This window comes from Eriocheir sinensis, chromosome 33, assembly GCF_024679095.1.
Source record: "Eriocheir sinensis breed Jianghai 21 chromosome 33, ASM2467909v1, whole genome shotgun sequence".
Taxonomy (NCBI): domain Eukaryota; kingdom Metazoa; phylum Arthropoda; class Malacostraca; order Decapoda; family Varunidae; genus Eriocheir; species Eriocheir sinensis.
In genome coordinates this window covers 6699099-6716135 of record NC_066541.1, presented here as the reverse complement: position 1 = coordinate 6716135, position 17037 = coordinate 6699099, and the positions used below count along the sequence as shown (strand labels likewise).

The 17037-nt window shown below is 42.9% G+C and overlaps 1 protein-coding gene and 1 long non-coding RNA gene across 2 annotated transcripts; both read right to left on the bottom strand.

Annotated features, from left to right (window-relative positions):
- Nucleotides 1–3450: 3450 nt before the first annotated feature.
- LOC127006651 (uncharacterized) lies at nt 3451–8191 on the bottom strand. Its single transcript, XM_050876816.1, has 3 exons — nt 8088–8191; nt 4879–5013; nt 3451–4250 (listed from the first exon to the last, which is right to left on the bottom strand). Exons 2-3 carry the CDS (start codon nt 5009–5011, stop codon nt 3883–3885), a joined length of 501 nt encoding a protein of 166 aa, XP_050732773.1. The 5' UTR covers nt 5012–5013; nt 8088–8191; the 3' UTR covers nt 3451–3882.
- Nucleotides 8192–12233: 4042 nt separating this feature from the next.
- On the bottom strand, nt 12234–13265 carry LOC127006856 (uncharacterized). Its single transcript, XR_007759787.1, has 2 exons — nt 12847–13265; nt 12234–12788 (listed from the first exon to the last, which is right to left on the bottom strand). It is a non-coding gene; the product is annotated as an uncharacterized LOC127006856 (long non-coding RNA).
- Between the last annotated feature and the right edge of the window lie 3772 nt (nt 13266–17037).

The window sequence follows — 17037 nt, the reverse complement described above, 5'->3', positions numbered from 1 at the left end:
ATTAGCCCTCACCTATTTTGATTATTCTCATTTGCTACTAGTTTGTTATAGGGATGATATGTGTTTAATGGTTTGGTTTATGTGCTTGTGAAACATCTCATTATATATTTTTTTTTACTTTGGTTACAACAGCTTTTTCCTCGGCTTGTCCTTGGTTGCTTTTTCTCCCAACTAGGACCCTCATGAAATATAAAAAAATAATAATATACCATCAATCAGAATTATGGTAATTTACTAGACAGAATCCTTCCACACTGTATTGTATGTGCAGTGATTACCTGCTTCCTTTACCTGGTGACACACCATTGGAAAGGAATTTTAAGAGCTTATGAATTAAGGCAGGATGTGAATGATACAGTGCTTAGTAAATAGTATAATTTTGAAAGGTGGAAGAGCAGGAAGATCAGTTCATTCCTCCCAATATGTATTAGCCCGGTAGCAGCGACGGGCCAAATTTGTGGCTTTACCGTGTAGCAGCGACGGGCCAAATTTGTGCCATGATATAAACCCCCCGAAATAGATGATGCATAAACTGATCACAAATGCTTTAATATATATTATGAAATGGTTTGTGTGAGATGATTTTTTCTCATTTTTCTCGTTTAAAGGAACCACTTAGAAATGTGATCCTCGCTGCTACCGGGTTAAAGACAAAAATGAGCTGAGGTATGAAAATTGTCTTCACTATCAAAATAGATTGATAAACATGCTCAATTTAAAAAAAAAAGTCTTTTGTAATATTCTAAACAACTTTCAACAGTATTTTTTCTGCATATGAGTCTAATGGAAATGTACTATGTTTATAAATCAGCCCCACTCAAAAAATCCTACCTGCTCCTGATACGTGCCTCAAGTTTAGAGAGGAGTGGGAGAGAGTTAAGACATTGGAGAGGTTACTTACCAGGGAGGGGGAGATAGGAACTTTTGTTGAGGTGAATGTATGAGTGAAAGTATCGAGATTATAACTGATGAGGTGGTTAAAAAATAATTGTGTGAGAGGAAGATGACAAGTTAATCTTTACAACCTTAATACCTTTCTTAATTTGAGATGATACTTCTGAGTATGAAAATAAGAAATGAAGCACCATGTGTTCGTGTATGTGTGTGTGTGTGTGTGTGTGCTTACTTAGGGTTCTCATGTGTAACATTTCTGTAATCACAGTCATACACTTGAAGCACATGACTCGTACCTTGTCTCCTCCTTTTACCTACCACTTTTTTTCCCCCCCATTCAGGGCCACTGTAACAACAGGTTGTAAGACTACATCCTCCCAGCATCCTTCCTACATCCATCCCTTCTCCCTCCTCCTGCAAAATATGCATGCTCTCGCTGAAGAATGTGTAGTTGATAGGCTTATTTTGCAGGTTTTTAAAGGTTACTTGCACCTGAAGAGATCATAAAACTTGTAAAACACACCTATGAACTAAACACATCAGCAAGAGTGCTTAAATTTCACACTGCTGGGCACCCAGCTAGAACTAGTTGGTGAGTTTCCAAGTCACCGTCTACCAACAAGTCCTGTGCTCAGTTACAAGGTAAGAATGATTTGAAATTTGTTCAATCCCAGGTGTCAAATGCAGATGTTCAGGGCAGGATTTAAGAATGTAACACAAGCTTCTTTGTCAGTTAGGACTCCAAATATCTTATTCTGAAAGATTATGAATATTTATTTTTGATATTTTAGATAATATAATTACCTTTTGTAAATACAGCTGAGGGTTCATCATGGAGTTTCAAAACGTTTTTCCTCACTTTAGGCCCACACTTATTGGGAGCAGCTGAGGGAGGTCAGGCCTTCCTATAGATTTTTTTTTCCAGCACAGGAGATAGTCAAGGGCAAAATAAAATATAACTCCTTAAAAGTGGACAGGAGAGGATTCACAATGAATGTTCAAAGACTGGGAGAGAAATCTTGATACTCTTGGAAACTATCAAGTTGTAAGAAGTAGGAAATACAGACAGGAAGGTTGTACCAGTGACATGAAAGTATGAAGATAATGGTTGACTCTTGCTTAAAGGATTTGGTAAAAAGATAGAAAGCAGAGCAACATTGCTGCAGAATTTCAGGGGTTTAAAACCTGTAAGAGGAAGGTACCAAGAAAATGAAGTGCCTTTGGCTGAACTCTGTCCAGAAAGGTTGTGTGCATGGAACCCATACACACAATAGATGCATAGTTAGCATATGTGAAGCGGGAAAAGAATTGCTGGAGTATAAGTTGCATAAATCTACCATACTTAATACACTGGCATAAATCTACCATACAACAGGGAGGCTTCTGCCCCATCCCCATTCATTAGGGGGGGGAGGCCTTTGCCCCCTTGACCCCCTTAGAGTTCGTCAAAATTGTCTGGAATAGCTCCTGGTCTAAGAGGGGTCGGTGTACTCCCTACTGTCCCCAGCCATTTGAACTTCTCAATGTTGAGCGACATGAGCCTCTGCGAGGTGGACGGGTTGATGGCTGACCGCGACACAGATAAAATAATGCCTACCCTAAGCATGTGGGCAAAATTGAAACATTCAGACTGCAGCTGAAACATTAGATCACAAAATAATTAAGAATTAACACGAGCAAAATACCATGTTTGCGTGTTAAGGGCATACGTTACAGGTACGCGTGGTCTCGGTGTTATCTGTCGGATGGGCCCTTTGGCCTGTGGTGGGTAAGAACCCATTACCCCAGGACGCAGGGCAGGTGTGGCCTTCGAGTTGCCACAGTTTACTTTCCCCAGGTTTACATACCTATTTATCGACCACACCGAAAGGGAGGGTGAACAGTTCGGTGACATGCGTGCCGACTACCCAGGTGGAGATTCAAACTGGTGTAGCGTTAAGCCTCATTCCCCTGATTTGGTTTGTCCGGGCTTTGTTTACATACACAAGATGGATGAATTTCGACACGATACCGTGTCTTTTATCGACTGCTTGTCAGGATCTGTCCCACCCAAGTTTATATTTTTATAAAAGTAAATGATGACGTATGTATATATATAACTAGGATATCAAAAATCAATCTTCTTATTCTTCTTTTAATTAACCTGTTCCGCTTTGCATCGCTTTTTAGGTCCTCCTTGGTACTTCTTTACTTAGATACTTCACTTAGTCTGTGATAGTAAAGATTGGCTTCCGCGATGCGCAGATCAGGATGGGACAAACCAAATCAGGGGGACGAGACTTAATGTTTAAGACCACGGATTCGTAGCAAGGCATGTTAACCCCTTCACCACGGAGCACATTACTCCATTATAGCTCTATATAGCATACGTGTTATCATGCTACGATTTAGAATACTATCCGGAGGGAAGCACGTGCCCCCCACCCCTTGTCTTTCCTCAGTTTTGTTAGTGGTGTCAGGTGGTTGGTCAAAATGAAGTTTTATTTGTTACCTGTACGTATATTGCTGTGCAAAATTTATTATGTTTGCGTGGTAGTAGGTTAGGAAACTATATAATTGAGGCTTTTCATCTTTTATTCAGTTTCACTGCCAACAATGCACTCTTCAACCCGTTTAGTAAGACATCATCATCATCATTTCTTGCTCATCCATCCCTGTGTTAACCACATAAACATGTGACAGCTGCGTCAGGATCATGTGGTGCGGTTTGGTGGACGCGTCGTCGTGTACACTCGCGCCCTCCGCGTGTCGCTCTTCTTTAGCCATGCACTAGCGACAGCACAGCAAGCATAACTTACAAGTAGATCTCGTTTTACCTTTTTTCAATGGTAAGGAAAAATTACCAAAATATGGAAATAGCAGGAAAAAAGAGAATAAGTGTTCACTTTTGAAATGAATCCACCAATTTTTAGGAAAAGAAAGCTATCAGTTAAGTAATAAGTTTTGTGTGACAAGTTATTCTAAGTTATATTATGAGATCTGAAGACACTAAGCCTGAGCTGCGGGCTGGCCTGCGGCGGCGCCAGCAGCGGCCTCCTGTTCGCGAGCTGCGGCCTGGGCCTTGCGGGCCTTCTCAGCCTCAGCTCTGATCTCTTCGGGAGTGGGATACTCGAGCTTGGATCCAGGGAGGCACCTGTACTTGGGGCAGCAGGCGGGGTACGGGGTGCCTGGCGCGGCGAACTCGGGAATGCACTGGTCGTTGGGCTTGGGGGCAGGGCCGCAGTCTTCCACCTTCTCGAAAATCCCGGTCTCGTTCTGCATGCAGGTGGACTGCCCGCAGAAGAGCTCCAGGTTCCAGGTAGTTTCAGGCGTGTAGAACTTAAAGGTGGTGGATCCGAAGCACAGGTCAGGGAAATCTAGAAGTAGAGCCAAAGTTGTGGTTAGATATTGTAGAGCAGGTAGTAGTACGTGCCATGACGGAAATCTGAAGGAAAGAGAAAGGGCTGCAGCGGCCACGAAGCTTACGCATACCATCTCTGCGCATAAATCTACCTAACCATGTGAGACTTCGTTTTATCAACACTAAACACACGACTGCTGAGTTTGTTCAATTCACCCACTATCATATTTGTAAACTTCTGATTGTACATCCCACAAGAAGTAAATGGAATAAGTCACAGTAATAAATACTGTAGTTGCCAGGCCTGTTTAAAAATTTGTTCGAAGTGGCACATCATGGATTAAACCAACCCCGATCTCTGTGAACTAACTTTGTACATTGCTTAAGAGAAACCGATAATATAAGCCACAAAAGACTTAATGAGTGTACTACCCTATTTGCAAAGCAAGTTTCTGCCCAACCCTTTGTAAGAAGTCGAAGTAGACCGGGACGCTGAGCAGCAGTGGTTCTAAGCATAACACCCTTATATATACGTATCTGTAAACCAGTTTTCTTTTCATAATTTCAGTAGAAGTCGGCAAAATAACCATTTATAGGAAATCGACGGAACAGACCACAGGGACGAATGTGGGTTAAGGACTTACCTCGCAGGACGTCAGCGGGCAGCACCCTTGTAGCCAGCTGAGTCTCTTGCAACACGGTCTCCTGCTGCTGCGGCTGCTGCTGGGCTGCAGCACCCACGGCCAGCACTAAGCACGCCAACACTACGTTCTTCATCACTGTAAGAATATGGTAGAAAATACACACGTTAGCTAACAGTCACGCGTTGGTTTCACCCGGGACAGTAAGCTAATTTGGAGGAAACGAGTCGCCAACTGATAAAATGAATATCCTACATACGACGTGATGTGGGCCCGTGGAGTCCCTTGGAACACCCTAGCGAACGTTTCATGCTTGAACTTGAGTGTTACACTACACCCTTCCCATACTCCTACACGCCCACCCTGCCCGGCCTCGTCCTCCAACAACACCCATCTTCGTCAACAACAAAAGCGGGCCTCCAAACAGGTCTTGAGCATCTTTTGCGCCACCTATGAGTGGGTGCCAACCCATTACAACTGTTCCTCTTGCAGGCTCTATAGAAGAAAAAGATCTGAAAAAGTTCAGGATCCTGCTCCTCACTCAGCGTCAACGCCCCTTGTTGGCTGCCCCCCTCACTCACTCCCTTCCAGACAAAGAGAAAGACGTTTGGTACGAGTGCCAGTGTAAAACTGGTTTCCTCGTTTGGAGGCAATTAGAAAAAGGTTAAGAAAGAAACCCAAAATGTACCATAAACGGAGGGGAGAGTTATCAAGAGTAATCATAAGTTTGTTTCTTATAGGAATCTGAACGAAAAAGAAAATTAATTATATATGGAAAAACTTCTCAGATGAACCAAAACCCCTCAAGAAACCTAATTTCCACTGCTTATAAAATATATAACCTCCCATTTCTACAATCAGCCCCGATCTCTGCAAACCAACTCATGTGCCTGTCCCTTCTCCCAACGCTTCGTTCTCAATAGACAGGTGTGTGTGTGTGTGTACTTTCGCTTCCCAGACCGGCCGGGTATCATGCACTTTCACGAACCGGACCGGCAGCTAACCTCATTCACTCGCTCCATACTGCCGCTACACATTTTATTCATCAATATATTAATTATTTTTTAGTTATTTCACTTTTACTCTAAATAAAATTGCACCTTTTGTACCCTCATGCATTTGATTAACTTTTATTTTTCCATTAGTTCATCACTTTCCCTTAGATGGCTGCGTCATTTACTCGTCTCATTCCTTAATGCCCCACAGCATATGTATTAAATGATTCATTCACTCGTTCATCTATCTCTTCATTTATCCTTTCATTTTAATATAGTTGCATTCTGATCGATTTCATGTACTCAAAAACTCTCAGGGTCTGACCGGACCGGACATACTTAAAGATTATCAAACTTTTACATAAAAAAAAAAATCGTCCTCTAACTTCATTGAAAATCAGTTAGAGAGATAATAGGCATTGACCGTAAATGTTCCATGATTCAACTCCATCGGGTGGTAATGAATGGTGAAAAAGATTAACATTAGAGACTATTGCTTCGGTAGCTTTAATTTCAAGCAGTTTCATTATCAGTCTGCATTCAAAGTAACTTAACGAGTGGAGACAGTGACATCTCAAGTGAAGGGTTCACTGGTGGAGGTAACTGAACGAAAGCGTTCGGTCCATATTTCAAGTTAAACGAATGAAAGGGACGGGAGGAAAAAGTTTCACAAAAGAGGTTACCGTTCATATAGCTCTCACTTTCACCCGTCTCTTGATCTGGGTAAATTCCACTTGACTGGAAGAAAACGAGTTGTCTTGCACAGCCATTGCGTGAAGCCAATAGAAAACGTGTTGTTGCCGCCGTGGAACCATCGCGCGGCGCCTCTTGACCGCAAATCTGACCCGGCGTTACGAAGGCGGCGGGAGGTTAGCAGGGGAATAAAAAATTCCATCAACTCCACATTAACCAGGAAGCTTATCAAATCGTGTTTTTACAGTATGTGCAGAAAGCAAAAAGCAGTAAATGAATTAAGAATATTTTGAAAGTTGCCCGATTAATACTCCTATTTGGGTGGAATTCATGGACGGAGGTGAAGGAGGAAATGACTCTATTTTCCTTTTCGTTTTTTTCTTCACTTTCTTCGACTCTATGAGAATACCTTAAGAAAACTTCTGGTCAGTCCTCTTAAGTGGTTGTATGCTAAATCTACGAAGACAGATGGACGGAAATAAAGGAGGAGAATGTTTGCACACTTCCTTTCCCTTATCTTCCCTCTTCAGTCTTAAGAAAACAAAGAATAAGATTGTATATTAACCTTAGAAGGACAGAATGAACACCCATAGATAAAAGAGGAGAATAGTTTGATATTTTCCTCTTCTATCCAGCTTCTCTTCTTTTCCAATCTAAAGAACATAAAACACAGAAAGAAAATCCACATCGTTCACTGGGTTGCATGTTTGATAAGAGAGACGAAAGGAGGAAGGAAAAGGAGGGATGGGGGTGACAGTGTTTTCATCCTCTCTCTTCCTCTTTCGCCACCCCTCGGTAACAAAGTAGGTCTCGTTTGGCATGTGGGAGAAACGAGTTTTTTTTCTTTTCTTTCCGTTTATCCAATGAAAGTGAGGAGCCAGACCAGACCAGTACCTAGACTCCGCGGAACAGTTTTTGATTAACCGTTTGAAGGGAGAGAGAGAGAGAGAGAGAGAGAGAGAGAGAGAGAGAGAGAGAGAGAGAGAGAGATTCGAAAAAAAAGAGGTTGATGAATTTTGTGCCATAATGTGTTTGTCTCATTGAACTGCTGTTATTATCTTTTTAATATATGTATGTAAGTATGTATTATTATTATTATTATTATTATTATTATTATTTCATTATTATTACCAATAGTAGCAATATTCTTGTTTATCTGTTTTTATAGTGTGTGTTTTTTCCAATATATAACAAAACTACTGTGGGTGGACGACAAGGAGTACCGCTTTCTAGAGCTATGCATACCTGACCTATGTAATGAAAAAGCTGGATCGTTTCGACTACTTTAATTTAATGACACTCCAAAGATTGTCATGGGACTTACATTATCTTGCTCAATTACGATGACATTATGGGTATTATGTTTATGCTCGTTGCAGCAGAAACGAGCAGAATAAAAATACTCATTCTTATTATTGTCTCGAGAGTATGAATATAAGTTAAAAAAGAGGTATGACAGTACAAGACATTATTTTCAGAGTGCCTGATGTACCCTTGTATTGAGTGTGGAAATGTCTGTCTTACCTGTTTGTTGATGTACCGTCGAGTAAGTGAGAACACCTGTTGAAGGAAAGATTGCGCCTCGACCATCTTTTATACCTGTGATCGCCTGGACTGCGCATGCGCGGTGCGGTGATAGACATGACGGGTCACCACTGTACCGTTTACCCTTGCATAAAGAACGTTATGCATGACGTGTACCATTGCGTCATAACCAAAGAAGCGAGAAAGTGATTACGTGCTGTGAATCAGAAGCAAGTATTTATTTATGGGAGACGAAGAAAGTGTGAAAGGGAGGGTATGTCGTGCGTCAGGCAGCGGTGTCAGTTGGGGGTGGCGGTGGTGGTGTCGATGGTGCAACGGCGGCAACGCGTGCCTGCAAGACCGGCCACTGCAAACGTGTAACACTTAAAAAAAATTGAATAAGATATAATTGTCTCCAGGTGACGTGACGTGGCGGAGAGCAACATTAGCTCCAATCAACCAGCTGACGGATGGCTTTAGGTGGCGGTGAGGCGGTGGCAGGACGACACAACAAGCCACAACAGGATATAACTGCCTCCCTACCTCTTCCCTGGAAACACATGGGTAAGCCAACCTATTCGTCTGTACTTAAGTCTGTTAGTTTGCTTTGTCTCACCTCTGTGCCTCCATAATGGTCGGGGGTTGGGCCATGACTCACCTTTGTGCCTCTTCATAACAGTCGTGGGTTGTCATGACCTCTCTGTACATCTTTGGTTTTGGATAGGGTTTAGGGTAGGCCATTAACTCGCTACTTAATCTTTTTAATTGGTTTGTGGTTGGGATGGCTAGCACCTGCCTTCTCCAGTGTCATGTTATCAATCTGCAACATTGACAGTACCCATTCAGTTACCACTCGGGGGTGACGGCTTCGGCGGCCCCGCTGAGTGGTTTGTTGTGATCGGGAGGGATTGGCGGGGGTGTGGCTGCTGGGAGGGACTCACAGGAGGCTTGGCGGGGTTGTGGCTGGACTGATTGGAGAATGCCACGGAACATATGCCATGAAAGATCAAACTTTATTGTAGAGGTGATGATGACAAAAATCATGATAAAATGATTCACCAAAACTACAATGATATTATACAGTGCCAGTCTTTCGTTCAGTACTATATCTCCTATTATTTTGGGAGGATAAAGTCTACCTTTACAGACGCCTGTTCTAGTCATCTTTTTTCTTTCCCTATGCACAGCAAACTTGGAGGATCTTGTGTAATTGTAACCTAACCTAACCCTTGGGGGAGGAGATGACTACGCCCCAACTTAACTCCCTCATTATTATAATCTAACAAAACGAAACCTTATTTAACCTCTTACGAGGGGGAGCTTTGACCCCCATATATTTTACTTCGTTTGCCTTCCCCCCACCCACAAAAAAAAGCTTTCCCACCAAGTGCCCCAAGATTGTTGTACGTAGGAAAAAAAAAGTGATTGAAGCGTGCATCTGTAAAAGTAAATTTTACCATCATCTGCTGTACGGACTACAGCTTTTACACTTCATGTGTTCGGAGCGCCCCGGGGTGTGGGGAGGGTGTGTGTGCTCGGCTGTGCACGGACAAGGGTGGGGGAACGAGTGAAGGCCCTGCATGATGCCTGGGCTGCACGCTCTGCTGGGCACCCCTCGTCGTAGTAGTGGTGGCAGTGATGATGATGAATGGCGGGTAAGCAGCAGTAGTAATATAAGTGTCGTGTGTTGGTGGTGCTTATGGTGGTGAACGTCCCTGAACCCATAAACCAAGAAGCGTTCATTCGTGGTGCTTATAAAACGAGCGTGTGGTACTTACGATTATAGCACACTTACTTTTCTTATTTTTTTATTCATTGTACAGAAAAGAAATGCACCAAAGAACAATACAAAGAGTAGTGTAATAAAAACGCCAATACCATGTTAGGAAGCGTTCATCTGGGATAGTCAGAAAACGAGCGTGTGGGACCAACAAAACCTTGGAGGAGGAATTCTTCCTCCAAGAACAAAACCGATTGGAGACCCGTCACATGACTACACACGCACGCCAGTCACCTAACACAGACATAGCAGACGTGAAATTTTAATCACGACGCTGACAAAACGATCGCACAGAGCCAAGGATGAACGATGCAGGAACAGATGGATCCAAGAATGGACACAAAAATAGAATGGACCAAGAATGAACAAGGCAAAAAAGAGAAGAGTCACTTGATGTGCATTCTTCTCCTGCAAGGAAATATCATGGTTAGGGTTATTTTCTGGATCTGTGAAGTTTAGGAAAAAACAGTATGTGAGGCTAATTTAGAGGGGAAAAAACTACATAATTCAGTCAATTAGGAGCTTCACTAACATAATTATGTAGTAATATATGAATATTACGTACATCGTAAGTAACTCATTATCTTATTCCCATCAGCAGCATGTAGAATAGATGGCATCCAGTATACATGTAAGATGGGAAGCAGCAATAGACCGAAAACCAAACCTGACTGACTACATCATGCCACAGCAACGACCCGGATTTGATATTTTTCCCTCATATTTTTCAGTTTTGGAATTAAATACTCCGCCACATGTCTCACTGATACAGCGAATCAGTATAATAAAAAAATCCTTATATAAACAGATTACATAAATAGCAAATAGCAAAAAACATTGATACACCGAGAACGTTCCTAGAATAATATTATAAAAAAAACTACATAACGCGCAAATTATATAACATTAGAAGAGTATATATATTCTTGCACGAGAACCTTTGACTCATCCCACTCCAGATATTTCGTGTTCAAGAGCGATTGTGAAACTGGTATTAGCTGGATCCACAAAAAAAGGTGGGAAAATGTAGGTCAAAAATAAAGAAAAAGAAAAAAAAAAAAAAGAGTGGATGGCGTGAACTAGCAGTGGTAGATATCGTTTTGTATTGGCAGCTTCAGTGAGGCACTCGAGCTTCGTGTCACGTCACCCCTGGAAATATATTTGATCTGTTTTTTCATGTTTTCTCTCGCATTCATCTGTTTGCTTTATGGGAGCAGCATGCCGCGTGTTTTTATGCGGGTCTGCGTTATGTATGCCCTTGGTCTGTTTCCTCTTGTGAAGATAAATGATAGTAACAAACACAATAAAATAATGATACTGCTAATACAACTACTACTGTTTCTACTACTACTACTACTACTACTACTACTTATAATAATAATAATAATAATAATAATAATAATAATAATAATAATAATAACAGTAATATTAGTAGTAGTATCATTTAGCGCTGTTCTTTCGCCCTCGATGCTGTTGCTGCCCCCTTCCCTTTCCTTCTTTTCCCTTCCCTTCTCTTCATTTCCTTTCCCGTCCCTTCCCTTTCTTTCTCTTCCCTTTTCTTCCCTTCCTTTCTTTTCCTTCATTTTTTCTTCCCAACCTTTCCTTTCCTTCCTTTCCCTTCTCTTCTCTCTTTTTCCCTTCCCTCTCCATCCCCTCCCTTCCCTTCTCTTATCCTTCCGTCCCTTCCCCTCCTCTCCCTTTTCACAGACCTTGCTCATTGTGTAACCTATTCGTGTCATGACCATGAAACTTAGAAAAGAGTGGCGTATGTGTGTTTGCGTGTGTGTGGCTTTTCCAGGTCAGCTCAACAGACAATCCCGCAGCCGCAGGCCACAATAGATCGGGTTTTTCCTTGATCTATCCGCTCTCAACCTGCGGTTGCCTATTCTGTCCTTCTGTCCTTCCGTCCGCATGTCCTCCACACCCTTACATGTTCTGACTCATGTACTCGTTATCCCCTTCCCCATCCCCGCCCCATCCCTTTCCCCTACCCCTTCCCCATCCTCTTCTTCCTCTTCCCCTTCCTCATCCCCTTCCTCTTCCTTCGCCTAGAACTGCCCCTCGCACCGACTTCATAGGCCTTCATATTCTCTTAACATTTCGAGGTTCACACACCCACATTTCATAAGGCTTTCGTAGAGGTTATGGGTGTCTCCATAGATAGTTTCATGAGCTTAGTGATAGTTTGACGAGGCTTCCGCACCATGAATGTGAAAAACACTCATTAGAACCTGACTAGCCTATAATCCCCTCTGTGGCCTTTGGAAGATGTTGTTTTTTTATCATTTTTTTAGGGCCTGCCTATAGCGCCGGTATGCTTTCTTGAGTCTCTTGGACGACACTAGCCCGTTAGTGCCGCAGGTGAATTTTATTTCAAGTGGCTGCCGTGATGTATGATTTTCTTGGCCCAAGCTGCCCCTCGGTGCTCCTCTTATCCGAGGTCGCCGAAGTAAGGGTTGATTGAAGATCTGGGCAGCATGTGGGTATTATTCCGCCACTCGGCGATGGTTGAAAAATGTCAACGTGCATCGGTGGGACTCGAATCTAGGCCCCCGGGCTCACCAGGTCCGCACTCTGACCACTCGACCACCGCCACCCAGTTTCTTGTGAGAGCCGAAAGTGTCTGAGAGTGCGGTCCATTACAGCACCTTTGTTCTCTTTACTACTAACATAATACTTGCGGTAAATACATTGCAGTGATATTATTTTCTTATCTTACAATACTCATTCCCTGCCTCTCCCACCCACCCCACCCCACCTCCCTCCCCTGGAACTGGCCGGCGCATAGATTCCTTAACTCCCTCATTGCCTACATAAATTTCGTTTCGTTACACATTTATTCCCTTCCTTAATTTCGTATCACCTTCATTCCCTTCATTAACTTCATATCACCTTCATTCCCTTCATTAACTTCATATCACCTTCATTCCCTTCATTAACTTTATATCACCTTCATTCCCTTCATTAACTTCATATCACCTTCATTCCCTTCATTAACTTCATATCACCTTCATTCCCTTCATTAACTTCATATCACCTTCATTCCCTTCATTAACTTCATATCACCTTCATTCCCTTCATTAACTTCATATCACCTTCATTCCCTTCATTAACTTCATATCACCTTCATTCCCTCCATTAACTTCATATCACCTTCATTCCCTCCATTAACTTCATATCACCTTCATTCCCTCCATTAACTTCATATCACCTTCATTCCCTTCATTAACTTCATATCACCTTCATTCCCTTCATTAACTTCATATCACCTTCATTCCCTCCATTAACTTCATATCACCTTCATTCCCTTCATTAACTTCATATCACCTTCATTCCCTCCATTAACTTCATATCACCTTCATTCCCTCCATTAACTTCATATCACCTTCATTCCCTTCATTAACTTCATATCACCTTCATTCCCTTCATTAACTTCATATCACCTTCATTCCCTTCATTAACTTCATATCACCTACATCCCCTTAATTAACTTCGTATTACATTGATTCCCTTCAGTAATTTCGTAACACCTTCATTGTTTTCATTATTGCCGTAATACCTTTATTCACTTTATTAATTAAATTGCCATGATTCTTGCAAACATATGGCAACGATGTTAGTGGTTACATTGCAGGTGAAAACTCGGTCTTTCCTGAATGTATTTATTTATTTATTCCTTTATTTATTGATTTATTTTTGCTTAAACTATTACATCTCCCTGCCAATGTAGCGTCAAACAGGAGCCAGAAGCGAGACAAATTACTTCTACAGGCGCTTCTTAGGTAACACCGCGAGTTCTTAGTACTCCAACATCTTCGGAAATCATTTTCTAAGCCAAGGTTGTGGTGTATTAGGCGGCGGCTGCGGGAGGAATGTGCTATGTGTCTCGCGTCCTGGGGTGGGAAGGCCTGTTTGTGGTGTTGCAATCATTCAAGGAAGACCTCAACGCCTCCAAGAAGCCGAGGTACTGTAAGCGAAGGAGGAGGAGGAGTTAGATTATGGGCATGAATTATTTATTACTACTCCGGTGACTTTGACTGACCTCTTTGTCTTGGGTTTTCGTTGTGCTGGTTATCAGTCAGTCAGTCAGTCACACACTCAGCCAGTCAGTCACCCAGTCAGTCAGTCATACACTCATCCAGTCACCCAGTCAGTCACTTAGTCACATACTCACCCAGTCAGTCAGTCACACACTCATCCAGCCAGTCACCCAGTCAGTCAGTCACACACTCATCCAGCCAGTCACCCTGCCAGTCACACACTCATCCAGCCAGTCACCCAGTCAGTCAGTCACACACTCAACCAACCAGTCACCCTTCCAGTCACACTCAAACAACCAGTCAGCCAGTCAGTCAGTTAGTCACACACTCATCCAGCCAGTCACCCTGCCAGTCACACATTCATCCAGCCAGTCACCCAGTCAGTCAGGCACACACTCATCCAGCCAGTCGCACTTTCACCCAGCCGGTCACTGCAAGCTCCCAAACGCCCCCTCTTCACCTGTGTTGCTCTTCGTCACCCCTCTTCACCCCTCTCCCCTTCCTCACCCCTCTCCCCTTCTTCACCCCTCTCCCCTTCTTCACCCCTCTCCCCTTCCTCACCCCTCTCCCCTTCTTCACCCCTCTCCCCTTCTTCACCCCTCTCCCCTTCTTCACCCCTCTCCCCTTTTTCACCCCTCTCCCCTTCCTCGCCTCCCTTGATCACTCGAGTCACTCTTCGTCGTCCTAGCTTACCGCTCCCCCCTCTCCCTCAATGGCTTTTCCCCTCCGTTTCTTTTTCTCTCCTTGTCTCCCTTTTTCTCTTTGCTTTAACTTTTCCCTCCCCTTTTCATTCCCTTTCTATTTTCTTTATCTTTTCACTCCATTTTCTTTTCCTTTCTCTTTTCTTTATCTTTTCCCTTTCTTTTCCCTTCTCTTTTCTTTATCTTTTCCCTCCATTTTCTTTTCCTTTCTCTTTTCTTTATCTTTTCCCTCCATTTTCTTTTCACTTCTCTTTTCTTTATCTTTTCCCTCCATTTTCTTTTCCTTTCTCTTTTCTTTATCTTTTCCCTTTCTCTTTCTTTTCTTTCTCTTTTCTTTATCTTTTCCCTCCATTTTCTTTTCCTTTCTTTTTTTATCTTTTCCCCTTCCCTTTCTTTTCCTTTCTTTTTTTCTTTATCTTTTCCCCATCCCTTTTCTTTCTCCTCTCCCTGTTTCTATTTTTTCCCATTGCATTTCTTTTCCTTTCTCTTTCTCTTTTACTTATATTTTCCCTTCCATTTCTTTCCCTTCCTCTCTTTATACCTTTTCTTTATATTTTTCCTGTGCATATTTCCTTACCTCCCTTTTTCCCTACACTTATCATTTTCCCTCCTTATTCTTTTTTCTCTTTTCCTTTCTCTCTGTATCTATTAACCTTTCCCTCCCTCCTTTTTTCTTTTTCCCTCATCATTTCCCCACTCTTTTGTTTTCCTCCCACCCTTTCTCTCCTTTCCTCATCCTTTCCCCTCATTCCTTTCTCTCACTCCCTCTTCCTACTTTCCTTATACAGTTCGGTTTCTTTCCTATCCTCCCTCCTTTTCTCTTTTCTTCTTCCTCTCCCCTTTCTTTTTACTCTCTTCCTTTCTCCCTTTTATATATTATGTCACTTCTATCTTGCCCTCCTTCCCTCTCTTCCTTTGCTTATTGTTTCCCCTCCCTTTCCTTTCCCTCCCTTTTCTTTCCCTCCCTCCTTGTATCTCCTTTCCTCATCCTTTCACTTCCTCTTTCTCTCCCCTCCTTCCCTTTCTCCCTTTCTCTTATCTTTTTATCTCGCTATTCCGCCCTTTCCGCTCCCTTTCTCTCCGACCTACTTGTCTCCCTCCCTTTCTCCCCTTTTTCTCTCTCATTTTTTTCTTCGACTTCCTTCCTTTTCTCTTCCTTGGGTGGATTATTTTTTATTATTATCATTTTTTTGTTAGCTTTAAGAGGCGGACGCGTTATATATTTTGCAACATATTTTCCCATTGTCTTGTTGAAGGTAATCCCTCACCACCACCACCACCAACAACAACAACAACAACAACAACAACACCAACACCAACAACAAAAACAACAACAACAACAACAACAACAATAATAACAACAACAACAAAAACAAAAACAACTCCAACAACAACAACAACACACCTCCCATATATATCTGGCTTTCCCCTTCTGTTTCACCATCGCGATCACAACCATAACCACCATTGCCATATCCTTCGCCCATACCACACCATCACGCACCACCACCACCACCACCACCACTGTTCACTTGGCTTTCCCCCTTCTATTTCACCATAACCACCATTGCCATATCCTTCGCCCATACCACACCATCACGCACCACCACCACCACCACCACCACCGTTCACTTGGCTTTCCCTCTTCTATTTCACCATAACCACCATTGCTATATCCACCGCCCACGTAACTCCATCATGCGTCACCATCACCACCACCTCACCACACCCACCACCACCACCGTGTCACCATACTCACCACCATTACCTCGCCACACCCACCAACATCATCACCATACCTCCACTATGCCTTACCTCCACCCCCACCTCATCACCTCCACCACATCCACCTCACCACACCCACCACCACTACCTCACCACACCCACCAACACCATCACCATAAACTCTTGAGGCTTTACTTCCACTACGCTTTGCCTCCACCACCACCGTCACCTCCTCATCACCTCCACTCCTCCCACCTCCACCACCACCAAGGGCACGGGAAAGCTTTAATCATCAGTAATGAAGGAAGAAATAGCTTTTTTGTAATGACACACACACACACACACACACACACACACACACACACACACACACACACACACACACACACACACCTTGAGATATAAATTGGACGAGGTCTACATTTTCTGGTCTATGATTTAAGCTTAATTCTTTTTTTTTTTTACGAGTTTTCTCATTTTCTTCTTCCTATTCCTTTTCTCTTCCTTTCGTCACCGGGAAGTGGCGGTGGTGGTGGGGAGGGGAGGGGGGATTTGCGGTTAAATGTCAGATTAGCGTGAAATATCACAAGAGGTTAACTTCCACTCTTTATGTTCCTTTGTTTGTGTTCTGGATATATTGTGAACACGGGGAGAGTTGGCAGTAGTAACTGACTGACTTGACCGACTAACTGACTGGCTTACTG

Coding starts and splice junctions, on each gene's coding strand:
- LOC127006651 (XM_050876816.1), bottom strand. CDS start 5,011: ATGAAGAACGTAGTGTTGGCGTGCTTAGTGCTGGCCGTGGGTGCTGCA. Junction 4,251..4,878: donor GCCCGCTGACGTCCTGCGAG/GTAAGTCCTTAA, acceptor CTCTACTTCTAG/ATTTCCCTGACCTGTGCTTC.